We start from the raw sequence: 15850 nt of genomic DNA, 5'->3' as shown, positions 1-15850 counted from the left end.
TAAAGGAAAAATAAGTTCAAAATGGTGGGAGTGTTTGCTTTTCAAATTAAAAATTGAAACAACTTAAACTCCTAGACTCTTCTCACATCTCCCTTGGAAACTCCCTCCTTTACTGTAACTTTGTGGTCTTGATGATATTCACAGAGAAGCTGATTTACTGAATAAAGAAGTTCTTTAAGCTTTGAGTTTTGGAACATTACCAGTGTGCCTGAACCCAGGCTTCAAATTTTACTGGCATTTTGTTGGCAAACCAATTTTTTGGAGTCCTTTCTTATTTGGGTATGTTTCCTGACACCTTTGGCTGTATGGTACTGTGTTTTAAAATTCCCTTTTTCATATTTTTTTAAGAGAAAAAGCCTGTAAACATATATGGAGGATTAATTATGAAATATCTGGTATAAAAATAAAGAAGCAAGAAAATTAGCAACTGAAAAATGCAGTAAGCAGGAAAAAAAGAACATTTAGTGGTAGTTTTACCCTGTCTGTTCAATAAGCTTGATTTCACAAGCAAAGCACATACTATTTTGAGGCTGTAATATGGTAATTTAAATCAAGCAGAAATACATATGTGGTAAAGAAGAGGTGGTTTGGTCTCCCCTTTTACTCACTAGCTTTTTTACTCTTACTTCCCTTTTGCCAACAAGCAGTATTCATTTATGATGAGCCAGATTAGAGCATTGATCCAGCTGAAAAATAGCTTACATGCCCTACTAACAGTCTTCCTATTTGCTGTAATTTTGTTTAAACCATTTCCAAGTATATAGTATATATAAGTTGCCAGTCTATGCCATTCATAGTATCAGTAGATTATTCCTTGCTGAAAATATCTTACACAGGACTTATACAGGACTTTTTTTAATTTTTTTATTTTTTGTAGTATTTATTTCTATGAAGTACAAGAAACTAGCATTTCAGTGTGCCAGTACTTTTTTAGTTTTCCACAAGTCTAGGACATTGTAATTACTTATGCTTTTTCACGGGAATATAGGATATTAATATATCTAAAGACTTCAAAGAGAATTTGATACTAAATGGTCCTTTCTGTACTAACATTGCTACAGGGAAATCCACTATAACGTGAAAAAAGCTATGAATTTTTGCAATAGAACAGAAGAGTGCATTCATGTAATAGTGTATTCTGGCACATATTTTGCCGGCTGGATATAGGCGAAGTTATAACAGCGCAGAGCAGCATGTTTCCTATCATTTAAATAAGCGTCACGAGGATTAACAGTTTAGGTGTTCTTCTACCTGTCTCAGTTGTGTGAGTCAATCTATTTGGGGACTGTGTATTGCACCTGGTCATGTATAAAATGCTGAATGGAAGGTGGAAGATGTTAAAGTTAGGTGTTAATCAAGGTTAGTAAGAGAGTATGAAAATTGCTTTAATCTAGGAACATATTTGGGATAGGGAATTCCAGTGAACAGCTTTTAGGATAAACTGGTAATTCTGTAATTTGTTGCTAGTGGGTAGTTGCTGATTAATCTCAACTGCATTTTAAGGACAGATAGAAACACTAAGGTTACCAGGTTTCTGTACATTTCCTGGAATCAAAGAATCATTCAGGATGGAAGGGATCCCTGAAGATTTCTAGTCCACCCCTCTGCTTTTAAGCAAGTTCAACAGTGAATTCAGACTAGCTAGACAGCAGTCCAGTGAGGTCTTGAAAACTCCACGTACTGAGATATTCCACAACCTGTCTGGGCATCCTATTCCAGTGCTTAGTTATCCTCAGAGCTCAGTGTCATTCGCAAACTTGATTGAAATGCATTTTTGGATATGATTTATCGGTGGGTTGTTAGGGTAGTATGGTTCGGTTGCAGTTGGACTTGATGATCTTGAAGGTCTTTTCCAACCGACCAATTCTATGATTCATTTTTTCTCACAAGTACAGGATGCATCTCAGAATAAACTCCTGTAGAACTGCAATTGCGACCAGTTTACAGTAGAATACAAGCCATTAAACACCACTTTTCAATCCCAGAATCCAGGCTTGACTGGATTATTTGCTCGACTGGTAGCACACACATCTAGATCATGACAGCCAAACTGGAATACAAGATGATTGCAACATTTGCCCCATTCCATTCTGGGACTTTCCCTTATCTCTATGACCGTGAGGACAGAAAGCAACCTTGCTGTGACTGATATCAGCCAGCTATCTCAGCACTCTTTTGCTCGAACATATGCATAAAGTCATGGGAGATATCATTGGTGAAGACCAAGTGAAAGAAGACATTTGTAACTTATCTTTATTTAAGCTTTATCTGTCCCAGTCAGCTATGAGACCTCATTTTCCTTGTTTATTCTAACAGTGTAGCAATAGAAGTTCTTGTTGCCAGTTTTCTTGCCAATTTCTAATGTAATTGAGGATTGGCTTTGTTAGCATCATCCTTGCTTGTCTGGACAGTATTTCTGCGTTTTTCCCATGTAGCCTGTCCTTGTACATTCTTCTTGCATTCACAAATTTTTGTTTTAGACAAATCAGGTACCCTGTTCATCTAACCTTTTTCCTAAATATTGTGGTGAGCTGTTGTGTTGGCAGGGGAAGTTCTTTAAAGACTGGATTTGCTGAGCTCCTGTCTTCTAGAGCTGCCTCTTATTAAGATCCCACCTACCAGTGTTGAATTTTTGTGAAATCCAGGATTTGTACTCTGTTACTTACCTTCCTTATTCCTGTCAGAATCTTGAATGGCATTGGATCGTAGTTGCTATGGCCTAGACTACCACATATTATCACTTCCACAACTTGCTCTCCCTTATTTGTAGCAGACCAAGGAGTAGATAATCTAACATATGGATGTCCCACCTTTTGTCCCTGGGTTGCATTGACTGAAGCATTGTTATCTTGGGCCACATATAAAATCTGTTGTTTAGTTAATGTATGTAAGTAACAAAGCTTCTTTTTAAAATATATTTTTGGTTAAAATATTAAAAAAGAGGGCAACAAAAACATTAAACCAGTGGGATATTTGTGAAATTAATGCATCAATGTATGGTTCTATGGAAGTGGTTGCAATTCTTAGTGAGTTCTCAAGTTGTTCATCAAAGATTTTTTTTTGTTCCTGTGCTTCATCCTTGAAAAGAGTTGTTCACAAATGTATGTACTCCCAAAAACACAAATCAAATACTAATTAAAAACTAATCAAACTAATAATACTAATCAAAGCTAAACAAAAACATATTGCATATTACAAATTATTTTATACTTTTGTGGGTTTCTGAGATGTTGAAAATTACAAAATTTGTCAGCACCACACAAGTGTTCTAAATATTTCTTCTACAGTGAATGTGCTCACTTATGAAATAATTTTACAAAATAACACAGCATTCCTTGTCGCCTATGCTGTCTGTACTCGAGCTATGCATGACCTACTCATGAAAAATAACACTAAAAATCATAGTAATGTTAACAGTTTACAGTCCTCTGGGGCTGCATTGCTGGCTGTTCAGAACCTCATGCAGTCTGTGTACTGCAGATTCGTCTCACTTGACCTAACTTTTATGTTAAGAGCTTGCCTTTGGCACCCTCTAGAAGTCACCTGGATTGCTTGCGTCCTAGTTTGTTTCCTTTTTATCAGTTATCAGGGAGATTAGAGTTTCCCGTAGGAATCAGGATCTGTCATCTGCAGATGTTCAAAGCTGTTCAAAAAGACTTTTCTCCTTTGTCCTTTTGGCCTGTAACAAATTCCCTCCCACCATGATGTCATTTTTGCTGGCTTCTGCTCAGATTGTGGCCCACCAGCCCTTAATCAGACTGCCACCTACTTTGCAGAAGAACTGCATATATTTGAGCTGTTCCTTCAGATTTTCATGTTCTCTTGAAAACAGGCTTCCAGATAGGGAAGAGGAACCCATATCAGGGCTGCCGCTAAGAAAATCTACAGTGTGGACTTGAGAGATCTGTTATGCTTGGCCAGCATGCCCTCTGGCAGGCCTTTCAGTGCACACAGCCGGGAATCAAACACAGCACCATGCAATTGAGTGCTATGAAGAGGAAATGGAGAGCAATGGAGAGTTTAGAAAAAATACTAGTGAGCATCAACACTGCTTGTTTTCAGACTGGATGTAGTGAACAGAAACAGTGGATATAAAGCAGTAAAGCAAGTGTTCAGGCCACCTTTTTGTCCAAAGTAGTACAAGAAACTTATCAAAAGATATGTTATTTTCCTTTCAACTAAGCATTGAAAGATTTTATGTTATTTTATAATTTCCTGTGTAAACAGTAGTTACAAACAAGCTATTTGAGAGTGAGATTTTCAGAAACTTGGAGCGAAGGGAGAAATCTGTTCATAACTCACCCACTTGTGCCCAGGTATTTTAACATCTGGAATGTAATGCTGCCTGTTGTAATACCTCTGCAATACTGTAACACAGCAGGATGCATTAATGAGAATTTCAACCTTAAACCCACAACATCAATGAAATTTATAGTTGTCAGGCCGCTAACATAATTCAAACATAGTTTCCGTGGTTTCAATTCCCATATAACTTTCACGTCAGAAAAAAAGTCATTGTGTTGAGTAGTTATAAAGACAGATACGTTCTCAGACTTAAAATTTCTTTTAAGTAATTAGGTATTGTTTATTGCTCTTGACAGCACTCGTGCTACGTGTTATAGGTTGTATAAAAATTATGCTAGAATCTGTTTTCATATTTCAACTGTTCTAATATTCTTGCATGCTAGAAGCGCTTTGCTTACGTTTTGGAAAATCCCACAAAAATGGCCAAGGCAGAGAAGAAAAATGTATATACAATTCAAATATCTTCATCTGTGGCCATATAAGTGCTGTCTGATATTTTTCCTGATGGGTAAATTTGTTTTCAGATGTTACACATTTTCCTGCTCTTGTATTTCAGTGTGGTCTTTTGACTTAATTTATAGAGCAATTTTGTTACAGTACAGAATAAAGAACAAAGAATTTCACGAAGGCAAAAATTTAGGAGAAAAACTTGGTGAACATTGTGATTAAGTTACTTTGCAGGAAAATGAAATAGTTACGTCTGCAACTGATTAAGTTGAAAGAAAAAAGGGGAAGTCGAAATGCAAAAAAGTGCACGTACAATTTCTCTTTCTGGAAAGGAAAATACAAGTTGTTTCTCTCAGAAAAAAAAAAACACTTAGCAAGCAGACACAATTTACAAAGCCCCGAAGCTGAGTGAGGGTTGTGTTGTTTTCTTCTCTTTTACTATCTTAGACTTCACGGTATTCTCAGAACAATCTCAGGAAATTGTAAAAATAAATCTCTCTCTCTCTTGCTGTATCAGTCTGGGTATTAGCAACTTCCCCATGTTGTGTCCATCTTGAAGAATATATTCATGACCCTTAAAAGCACAAACTCAGTCTCTGTATTTAATAAGTTGTTACCTGCTGCCAAGCCTCTAATAGCTACATTCATGCATTCTGTTGATCATATCTCTTTGTTCTACAGCCTGTGCTTTGGATTCATGCTTATTTTTTTTTCCTGCTTTGATTATTTTCCTCCAATCATGGCAGCAAATTACTTTTTTTTTTCCTATTTATAAACAAGTATGAATGGAGAAGAAACAGAAATCAGTGTTTTTTGACAAAGCCTGTAATCTCTTCTTAGCTGAGCTTCCAAATTTAAATTAGATTTTCTTGTTGCAAAGCTATGAACCTGTAATTGAAATCATGCTGTTCCCAGATGACAGTGCTGAAGCCACATGGGCATAAAGAGCTGCCTAGGATTTTCTGCTAGATCCCAGCATAAGTGGAGGTGTTTTCCCAGTGCTGACAGTAGATTAGTGATCATAGTTTTGACAAATAATTTGTAGTGTCCAAAGTTATGAATTGTCAAACTGTAACTCAATGAAAGAGATTGTCAAAGAGATCTGGCTATTGCTATTGACAACATCTCTCTGATTTTGTGGTCCTGTGGAAAAATTTTGCTGGGTCTGTCAAGGCTTCTGTTAGTTTTGGTTCAAAAACATTTCTCATTAGTAAAGACATTTATAATCCAGGCATTATTTTAGTCTTCAAGTAATGTACCATTTTGATCATTATGAAAGCAAGTCAACCCTTTGAAAGCTATTCTGAATCTTCTTGCTGTTGATGTTGCCCTTCGAGTTACTAATATCCTTTTCAAACTGCAAGGTAGGACATCTGGCTGGTTCCTTAGCATGATGTCTGCAAAAATATTGGTGTCTGGTGAGCAGTGGGGCCTTGCTTGTGCTTGGAGCTGATCCCTTCCACTCAGTGATGCTTGATTTCAGAACTTTAAGCACTTTTCATATGTATCTGAAATTCAGAGAAAATAGTTTTGAAGGATTGGGCTGCACTTATCTCTAAGACAAGACCACTTTTGTATGAATGAACAACATGATATTTGTGCCCATATTAGAAGTAGAGTTTTAGGCTATTAATCTCTCTCTGAGTTTGCCTTGCTGGCACCATCTTGAATATCTATTTTATCTGTTAAGTAGCTCTTCCCAAAAATGCGAAACGGAGAAGGATCATAGTACAATTCAGATCTGTTTTAAAGCAGCTTGAACAAAGTTCTCACAGTAGGGTTTTTTTTTCTTCTTTTTTAAGTCTAGCATTGACTCATTTGGTGGTGTTAAAGTGCACTTTCTACTTATCCCCAGAGGAAAGTTAGTATTCTTTTAAGTGAAACTATTTTAAAAGCAGAACGCAAGCCTAAAATAAGCCAGTGTTCTCTAGAGCTCTCAGAAGGTGTAGATTTATTTACTGTAGTTAAATCATAATTAGTTCTCAGGGGATAGTGTATCTTTTAAACTGCTTTATTGCCACCATATTGGTTTTCTAAATAATCAGAAACTGCTGCTGTTATATTCTGTAGTATGAAAAAAAATTGCTCTAAGTAGAAACAAATGTCTAGAATTGCTAGTTGTCACTTACTGAAGATAGCAACACACAAAAAACAAGCAATTCAAGAAAATGTGAAGAAATGCAAAACGTGTGTTATCGGAAGGCACCTTGAATGAACTATGGCTATAATTTTTTCCAGTGTAATAGATACAGTAATGTTTTACATGATAATTTTTCAATTAATCTTTTTAAAATATTCTAATGCTTTTTGGTCAAGAATAAATATTAACTGAAAAAGGATAAATGGTAGTGCAATGTTAATGTAAAAATATTACCTGATATTTAAACCTAAATTCTCATGAATGTAGCTTAGTGTTCCAGCTGATAAGCATGTTTTTTTCCTTAATTGACAGGTTAATGTTCAAGTTGCCTGAGGAGATGGGTTTAATAGCAATTGCTGTTCGACAAACACAAGGGAAAGGTTAGTAAGTTTCTTTCAAGTTCTAATAAATGCATATTGAACATACAGAACATTTTAATGTCACATACTTGCACTAAAGATGCATTATAAGTATTTTTTGATAATAAACTACAGAATAATAGTGTCCTCTTCTCTTGCTTGAATTGTGGATTTAAATTCAAAACCTAAGTTAGCAGAGACCAAAGTAAACATTTTCAGGATGTTTGGTGGCTTTTGCAGAAATGATTTAGTGGTCCTCTACTTTCTGCCAAAAAGTCTCTGCAGTCATGCAAACTGCCATCACTATGCATTTAGTGTAATACAAGTCAGACTTCCAAATCAGAACTCCTTTTTGATTTAACTGAAACAAGACTGATTCTTGACTTGCTCTGAGACAGAGATTCTGCTGAGTCTGCAGCATTGTCTTTAAATGTCACATGGGCTTTCACAATCTTTTGCAAGCATATACAAGCAGGTTCTGCCTTTTTCCTTGGAAGATGCTACCACTTATTTAAAAGTCACTTTCAGTTTGGTGGAAAAACACAATGCCGGAGCTAATAAGCTCTTCTAAACATAGATCTACATGAAGATGGTTAACCAGTTCCTGGCTGAAATCTAGTTTGTGTCAAGATGATTCACTGTATGGATGGATTTGTAGACACACTCAAAATATCTTCACAAATATTTCTTTACTGAAACAAAGCAATATTATTTGGAAAGTGTTTGTTACCCAATACCAGGAAAATATTGGAAACAAGTCATTTAGGACATTCTAGGAAACTAAGTAGCAGCATGCTCATTAAACAACCTGCTTGTTTTTGTGTTTTTAAAGAAGTTTTGCACTTTAAACATTTTTCTTTCAAAATTAGTTTGGAAACTTCTTTACAGGACTTACTGTATGTTCTGAGGTGGGTACTGCTGAATCTTTCTCGCATATAGTTATCTACATTAACAAAGTGATGTTTTTATTAATGTTTCTTTTTTTCTTGTGTTGAAGTTAATTTTTTCTCCTCTTCCCTAGGTCGTGGTGGAAATGTTTGGCTCAGTCCCATTGGTTGTGCACTATCCACTTTACATATCACAATTCCTCTACATTCCAACTTGGGCCAGAGAATTCCTTTTATTCAACATCTAGTGTCCTTGGCAGTGGTAGAGTCGGTTAGATCATTACCAGGATATGAGGTATCTCATTTTAATTAATCTCAAAATTTGTTTCTATTCATTAAAATCTATTTTTTACTATGTCTTCTATACACTGAGTGACTCAACACTAATACAGTGGTGAACAACAGTAGTAAGTTTATACATACTTGACTATTTATATGTTTTAAGAAATCTAGTATGCATATGGCGAATACTGTCTTTTATTGAGCTGAGTATACTACCCTCACTTCTCTCATAATCTGACAAAACTTAAGATTCAATCTTCAGCAGTAAAGAAAATGTCATTTTTGTTTGTCTAACAATTGAGTTAATTTGTTTTGGTTCTGAAGTAGCAGGGGAAGTGAGAGGAAGGAAAAACGAATAAAATTGACAAATCCTTTTCTTCTTTTTTTGTCAATGCTGTTTCAGTGGTCACTTTATCCCTTTTAAAGGATTTTTCCAACTCTTGTTTAAGGTTGAAAACTGATTTCTAAGGCAAGAACTTAGGAGTATTGCTCTCAAGAGGGAATCAAGTGTCCTGTCATCAGTATTAAAATGAAGAACCAGTCTTCTTCAGCACCTCATATATCTCCTTTTTAATGTTACCATTTCCTAATATTTGCTAACTATAAAACTTTGGTATTTTACAGAAGTAGTTAACTAAAGCATATGTTTCCTATATTACAGAAAATCAATGACTTATACACATTTACACATGAACTTTATTATAGTGGCACCCAGTAGCTTTGCTGTAGTTTAGGGTCTGTCAGCCTTTCTATTAAAACCTTCTAACTTCAGTGCTTCATAACTTGACTATAAAAGCAAAATGCTTCAGGCTAAAATTTACAGTATGAAGTATTTGGCTGGAGTGAATAATTTAACCATTTAAAATGAAAGGGACAAGGGTTAGTTTTACAAAATATGAGTCTGACTGGGGAAGGAGTTAATTTAGGAGTTGAGGTGTTTCTGCTTCTGTATGCCTACCTGTGTCTTTTTATTCTATTTTATTCCATTCTGGATGAATAATGTGACTGACATACTGTTAATATAAATATAATGTGAAATAATAATGTAGATATTGTGGTACCAAACTTATTTGGAGACTTCCTGTCTTCCCAGTAGCTTGATATGACCAAGGCAAAGCTACTCAATCTCTTTGACAGTAGAGAAACACATATTAAAAAAATCTTCCAGTATACATAATTGAGAGGATTGAATTCTTGTCGTGGTTGTCGTGGTGTCGTGGTGTCCCATCCCATCCTCCCCTCCCCCAGTAAATCAAATACAAGACAATGGATTAAAATAACATTGAGGGTCCAGACTCAAATACATTAAAGCAAGGAAATTCAAAGATTTATCTGAAACTCAAGACTTAAATTTCCCCTTTGGACTTGAGTATTGCTTGGCTTTTCTTAGTGTCAGATGAACAGACACACCACAGCAACTGAAAACAATGGGCTAATTTAGAAAAGAGGTTTCATTCTTGCCTCTAAATTTCCATACCTCCGTGGGTGTATGTCAGAATCTTAATATTACTTTAACACAACTTAATGTGGTTTGCTATCCCCAAAATCCATGTCAGGATTTCCATACGCAGATATAAAATACATGTGTCTCAGTTTATCAGCCAGTCATTGTTTTTAGAATTCTGTCATGAATGTTTGCAGCTCTAAATAGGCCATGATTGAGGCTTTTGTTCTGGGCTCTTTTTGAGAAAACATGACAGTTCCAATTGTAAGTTTTACTATCATGTTAGTGCTACAAATTCAAACAGGCTCATATTCAGAGAGTGTTTTACTTTCCCATTCTGAGAACAGCATAAATTTCTCTCTATAAAGGAAATTAAGAACATGCTTCGTTCCCACTGTGACTTTCCCATCGTTTCTGTGACATATTGATATTTATGCAAAGCCTTGTTTTGTGGCAAGCAACACAAGTCTTTACTGTGTAGTTTGCATCATTAAATACACCATCGGCTTGGTTATTTTTCATGCTTGCAAGTGACGTCAGTTGCAATGCTGGTGTGTGTTGTCTTACATGTGTGTGTTTTCCTTAAATAAGATCTACTGAGCGTATTGCCATTCTCTTGCAGAAAGAATGCAGAACTCTCCCTGGGTTACTGTCAGAAGATCTCTTAGCACTGATAATAGTGTTTAACTGTGGCGTATTTCTATAAAAGCTTTCACAGTGTCAAGAGTTGTTTTCCATAACAAATATGAATTGGTGATATTCTCTTAAAATTGCTCTGATAGCAAAATCAGTTAGTATTTCCTGTCCATGTATGTATAATGGACTCCTCTCTGGCCTTTAAATCTGTCAGAAAAGTGGACATGAACCCAGGTGCAGTTTTCACACATCCTGTAAAGGGATTTCATAATCTACAATAGGAGGGAATGTGACTGTTGTAGTCCTGGAGCACCTCCCATAATTTGCCTCTTGGGATATAGTCATATGCAGTTTTTCAAACTACAGGAAGCACATTTGCTTTCTTTCTGTGTTTAAGTAGCCGGTGCAAGGTTCAGTTCAGTTCTGTAGTTTCAACAAAAACTTCTCTATTGCACTGGAATGGTGTCATACAGCACAGTTTGTGTTTCCAGCTCCGTGGTATTGCTTGAGCATAGCTGCCGAACGCGTGAAATGAATGCATTAAGGACGTTACTAAAGTATTTACGTAGCTGTGAACTGGAATTTCTCCTGTCTGCTAAATTTCCTTTCTGATGTTCAAAATGGCATTGTCTCCTTGCCTCGGTTCTGCAGAGATCCTCAAGTCTAGCATTGATATTATTGTGAATTTACTCTCATCGCTTGCACTTTATCTGTAGTTTTCCATGTGTGCTGACACAGTTTGCATCTTTCTTGAACATATCCTTTAAATCCTTAATAGGACCTAATGAATGAAGTAAGTGAATTCTGTAAGACCTCATGATTTTGATACAATAAATCTCTAGTACTGTTTGTCCTCCTTTTGGTTGCTATAAGCCATTATTATCTACCTTACTTTTTTAACTTAGTAGAAACTTTTCTCCGACAGCTACCAATCTCCTTAGTAAAACGTGTAACCATGTTATCGTGGTTTTTTAGTATCAGTTGTGGAACACCTGAAAAGGTTCTTATTATGAAGAGCTGAAAGTATCACATTCAGTTTGGCAAAGAGATACAGAAAATATAGAATATGGAGTGATAAATGAAGCATGTTCTTCTAATAGTATCAGAGAGCAAAGTGTTTCTAAATGTGTATGCTTTTGTTTCTTTAGGATATTGACCTGCGAGTAAAATGGCCAAATGATATTTATTACAGTGATCTTATGAAGCTTGGTGGAGTTCTGGTAACCTCTACACTTATTGAAACAACATTTCATATACTTATTGGTAAATGTCTATTTTTAGACTTCTTTCTTTTTTCCTAAAGAAATTTGTTGTTAATGTATTTATTAGTTCAAATTATGAGAATAAGTAGTGACAGCAGGTATACAGAAATGAAGTAAAATGTTCAATCAAAAGAAGGCACATAGGTAAATGTTTTCATACATCTTAATAATTCCATATGCTTGACAAGGAAAACATAAATGCAAGCATCTGGGCTGGTGTAATGGGGTTCAAAGAAAGAGCATTACAAGAGGAAGGCAAAATGTCCTCCTTGATGTATTGCAAAAGTAATAGAAATTACTAATTCTTTTTAGTTTTCTTTTTTTTTTTTCAACTGACAAATAAGGATAAGTAAATGACATGCCTTTTAGATTGGGAGAAGAGCTATGTACACATATAATGTTTTCAGTTCTCCTTTCATCCCTTTTAAATTCATTTGTAACTTGTTTTTGTTGATATCTTTCCAGAAATTGGAATGTTGCCAGTGAACCAGTAGCAGATTAATGATTTGATTAATTAATTCCTTTCTTTAGTTCTCAGAAAAAGTCAAATTTGCTAAGTAACTGGAAAGGCTGAGAGAGACAGGGCAAGGAATAGCAGACATTTTGTTCGTCTGTCTGGAAGTGTAATTTCTACAAGGTAAAAAGACCTGTTCCAAAAAGGCTATAAATTCTGGCTATATTTGGCTATATTTGGTAAGGAAGATTCTTCCCCTAATAAGCAGCAGCACAGTTCCATCACAGGTGCTGAAACATCTGCCAGCAGAAATTCTAGTCTGTTTCCAAAAACAATATCTGTGATGTGTCTCAAAAATGAGTGCAAGTTCCTTAGCAAGTGCTAAAGATTAAGTAAGATGATTTTTTGTTTTATATTTGAATATAGCTTGGTAGATAAGTAAAATGTATTGCAATGAAAATGTGAACCTGACACTATTTATGTCAAGATGCTGTAAATTTTAAGGTGCAAACAAGCAAAAAAGTCGAAATAGTCACCAGCTTCTTCTGTGATACATGCATAGCCATAAAATTTTCTATTTAGTTTTTATATCCTCATTTTGTAGATAATCTGCATGTACAGAGTGGAATGTTGCTCTGAGACACTAATAAGAGTCTCTCTGTGCTCCATCAACCATTTACTGCTTCCATATGTTTTCCCAGAGCCTGAGCTGATTAATGTAAGAAAAGTAAAAATGGCTGAAAAAACAGTTCATCATATCAATTATTTCTTTACATATTATAGGTTAGCTTTGCACATTGAGCTACTTATAATAAACACCAGAACATTCAAATTCAAATGGAAATTTACTGTGTGCATTCTATCTGATGTCCATAGATGTCATTTTGGTGGTGATAGGTCTGAAGTATAAACAAAAATATACATTTTCATCAGCTTTCAATCTTAAAACTTTGCAGCCCAAAGAAAGTTACTTTTCATAAGCTACTCCAAGGATTGTTTCCATCATTTCAGTGATGGCACTGAGGGCAGTAAGTGTGACTTGTGACATCTAACTACTTGTGTTAGTAGTAGAAATGAGATCAGTCTTACGCAACAGGAAAGCCAAATAGGTCTCCTCTTTCTATAGTCTTGCAGATTCCTTTGCTAACCTGATTTTTAGCACTAATAAAGAGTATTCTGTGATGATAATGATGAAAATCACAGGTCATCTATTTGCCTTCACTGCTTTGAGAAGTGCCTGAGAAGAGGCAGACAAGAAACAAACCTGCCTTTTCACCTGTACCGTGTGCTTGAGGCCTCGCAGATGGCACAGTTCACATTTTTATGAAAAAAGAGCAAAAAAAAAAAAAATTTTTTTTTCTTGGAAGACTTTTGGAAGAGGAGTTCTATGGAATATTCTTCATTGGTGTAAGGGCCAGATTCAGAACAGATGTAGGTAGCCAAGTATAATTGAGTTGAAAGAGACAGCCACTGTGCTTGACCTGCAGAAACTCTGTCTACTTCACTGTGCAGCTAGGACATGGCTGTGTGGAATAGAGGAGAGCAATTCATAAATGCTCAAGCCAGTGCTTGCGCTTGAATTGAAAGTTGTGTTAGCCATATCAGCATACCACAAGGTCAGTGCTAAATGTTAATTTTTTGCCCTTCTCACATGGGCAAAGAGAAGGTGCCTATGCACCTAATATTTTTCACGTTAGCTGTCTACATTCCAGCCAGTAGACTTATTCTCAGATGCTACTGCTTCAGCTGAGCTCATCATTTCATTGTGTTTTTCATGTCCATTTCAGTTTTTGGATGTGTCAACGATCTTCATATGAGCACACCTGAGTGCTCTTAGTCTGCAGATGGACTTAAAGGCCACATTATGCAGCCTGACAATAAAAACTGCATCATAACGATCACTGTTATTCCTTCTTCACTTGCATTATATTTGAATCTTCTTGTACTGTATTTGAGTTTAAATAGTTGAGTTGTGATCTCCTGGCACGACACATTATTTTTTCCTGTTAGTTCTCTTCCTGGTAATACATATCTCCATCTTTCAGTGGGATTGATATCTTGGTATTTTTTACTGTGACTTTCTTTTATGAGTTAGAAGTCAAAAACGTATTTTTAATGAAGAGATCCTTCTCCTCATAGTAAATAAAAATTAACAACATATAAGAATAGTCTCTGATAGCAAATTTACAAAGCAACGCATCTGGACCTTCCAACAGATGGAGGTGCAAACTTGATTGACAGGACTGGTGTTTTATCATAAATATCTGAGGAAAGAAAAGTCCAAATTATTAGGAGAAAAAATAAACAGGTAATACAATATATTTCTTTACATCCCTCAAAGCCTGTTTCAGCAGGCTGCAAAAAAGGTCCCAAGAGACACATTTAAATCAGAAAGGCGTTCTGCCAACGTTATTCTAGCTGGAGAAATCTCAATGAGAGAATTAAGCCTTCTAAAAGATACGCTGTGGTAAAATAGATTAAGCAAACTGGAGACTAGCACAGCAAACTTTAATTTTCTGGGTTTTTCACAGCAAACCAAACAAAGCTTGTCAGCCGAATAACAAGGCTTAATTTTCAGAAAATGAAAGCAGCTATCTGTAGAAAACAGAAAATAATCTTAACTACATTTAGACTGAAAGGTAAAACTCCATCCGAGAGTATGATAAATGATTTGCTTCAGTTAGCTGTCAACTTCTAGTAAGTAAAAATTTCTCACTTGGATATTATACAAGATACCACTTAATGTCTTCCTAAACCTAAACCTTGTGATAGGATAGTCTTTTGTTGAAAGATCTGTGCTGGATTTGCTTCCACGGTTTTGAGGAGACACTTTTAAAGACAATAAACAAAATCTGCACTGCAATTTGTAATTGTGCAAGTAGGGAGTTTTAAAGATGTAAAAGACTGAAGAGATGCTGTTAAAATCCTCAGAGATAATCATTATGTGATTCTATGATTCTATGATATATATCTATTAGCTAAATGAAGTACAAACATTTTGATGGTAACAGAATATTCAAGTTACAGATGCTATACTGTTCTTTTGGTTTGTCTTCTTCAGGCTTTGGATTTAATGTGAATAACAGCAACCCCACCATATGCATCAATGACCTCATCACAAAATTTAATAAGGAAGAGGGGACAAATCTGAAAGCTTTAACTGCAGACTGCCTTATTGCAAGAACTGTAACTGTGCTAGAGAGGCTTATAGATATTTTTCAGGAGAAAGGGCCCAATGGAGTTCTTCCTCGTTACTACAAGTACTGGGTACACAGGTGAGCATAATGTTTTTTTCTCCAACATTCTTTTTCGAGGTAACTCATAGATGTTTTGTCTTCCATTTTAAGTGTTCTACTAGATTGCCTTTGAAACTTAATTGAAGTGCATTCCTAAGTAGGATGTGATACTGTAGGTAAGACTAAAAACAATGAAATCGATGGATAGGTTAAAGAACGTATCCAGGTATTTAGCATGTATCATTTGAAAAAATAAAAAAAAATAGGAGTTTAGAATGATTTTGATTTGTATAGCTAACAATGAAGCTGCTATACTCATGGTCTTTTGGTCTTTTACCAAAATTGAAAGAAGAAAAGGATTAATTGTTAAGTGAGATGCAAAAATATTCTACTAGACA

The 15850-nt window shown here is 35.6% G+C and overlaps 1 protein-coding gene across 1 annotated transcript in view; it reads left to right on the top strand.

The window, feature by feature from the left end:
• Positions 1 to 15850, top strand: part of HLCS (holocarboxylase synthetase) — a 116463-nt gene that overhangs the window by 96143 nt on the left and 4470 nt on the right. The window contains exons 7-10 of the mRNA XM_003202932.4: positions 7205 to 7272; positions 8273 to 8433; positions 11649 to 11763; positions 15278 to 15491. Of these exons, the coding sequence (XP_003202980.2) occupies positions 7205 to 7272; positions 8273 to 8433; positions 11649 to 11763; positions 15278 to 15491 (558 nt within the window). The remainder of the gene's footprint in view (positions 1 to 7204; positions 7273 to 8272; positions 8434 to 11648; positions 11764 to 15277; positions 15492 to 15850) is intronic.

The sequence above is a fragment of the Meleagris gallopavo genome, chromosome 1, assembly GCF_000146605.3.
Source record: "Meleagris gallopavo isolate NT-WF06-2002-E0010 breed Aviagen turkey brand Nicholas breeding stock chromosome 1, Turkey_5.1, whole genome shotgun sequence".
In the NCBI taxonomy this organism is placed as follows: domain Eukaryota; kingdom Metazoa; phylum Chordata; class Aves; order Galliformes; family Phasianidae; genus Meleagris; species Meleagris gallopavo.
Note: the sequence above shows the minus strand (reverse complement) of the source record. Positions and strands in the feature narration are given on the sequence as shown.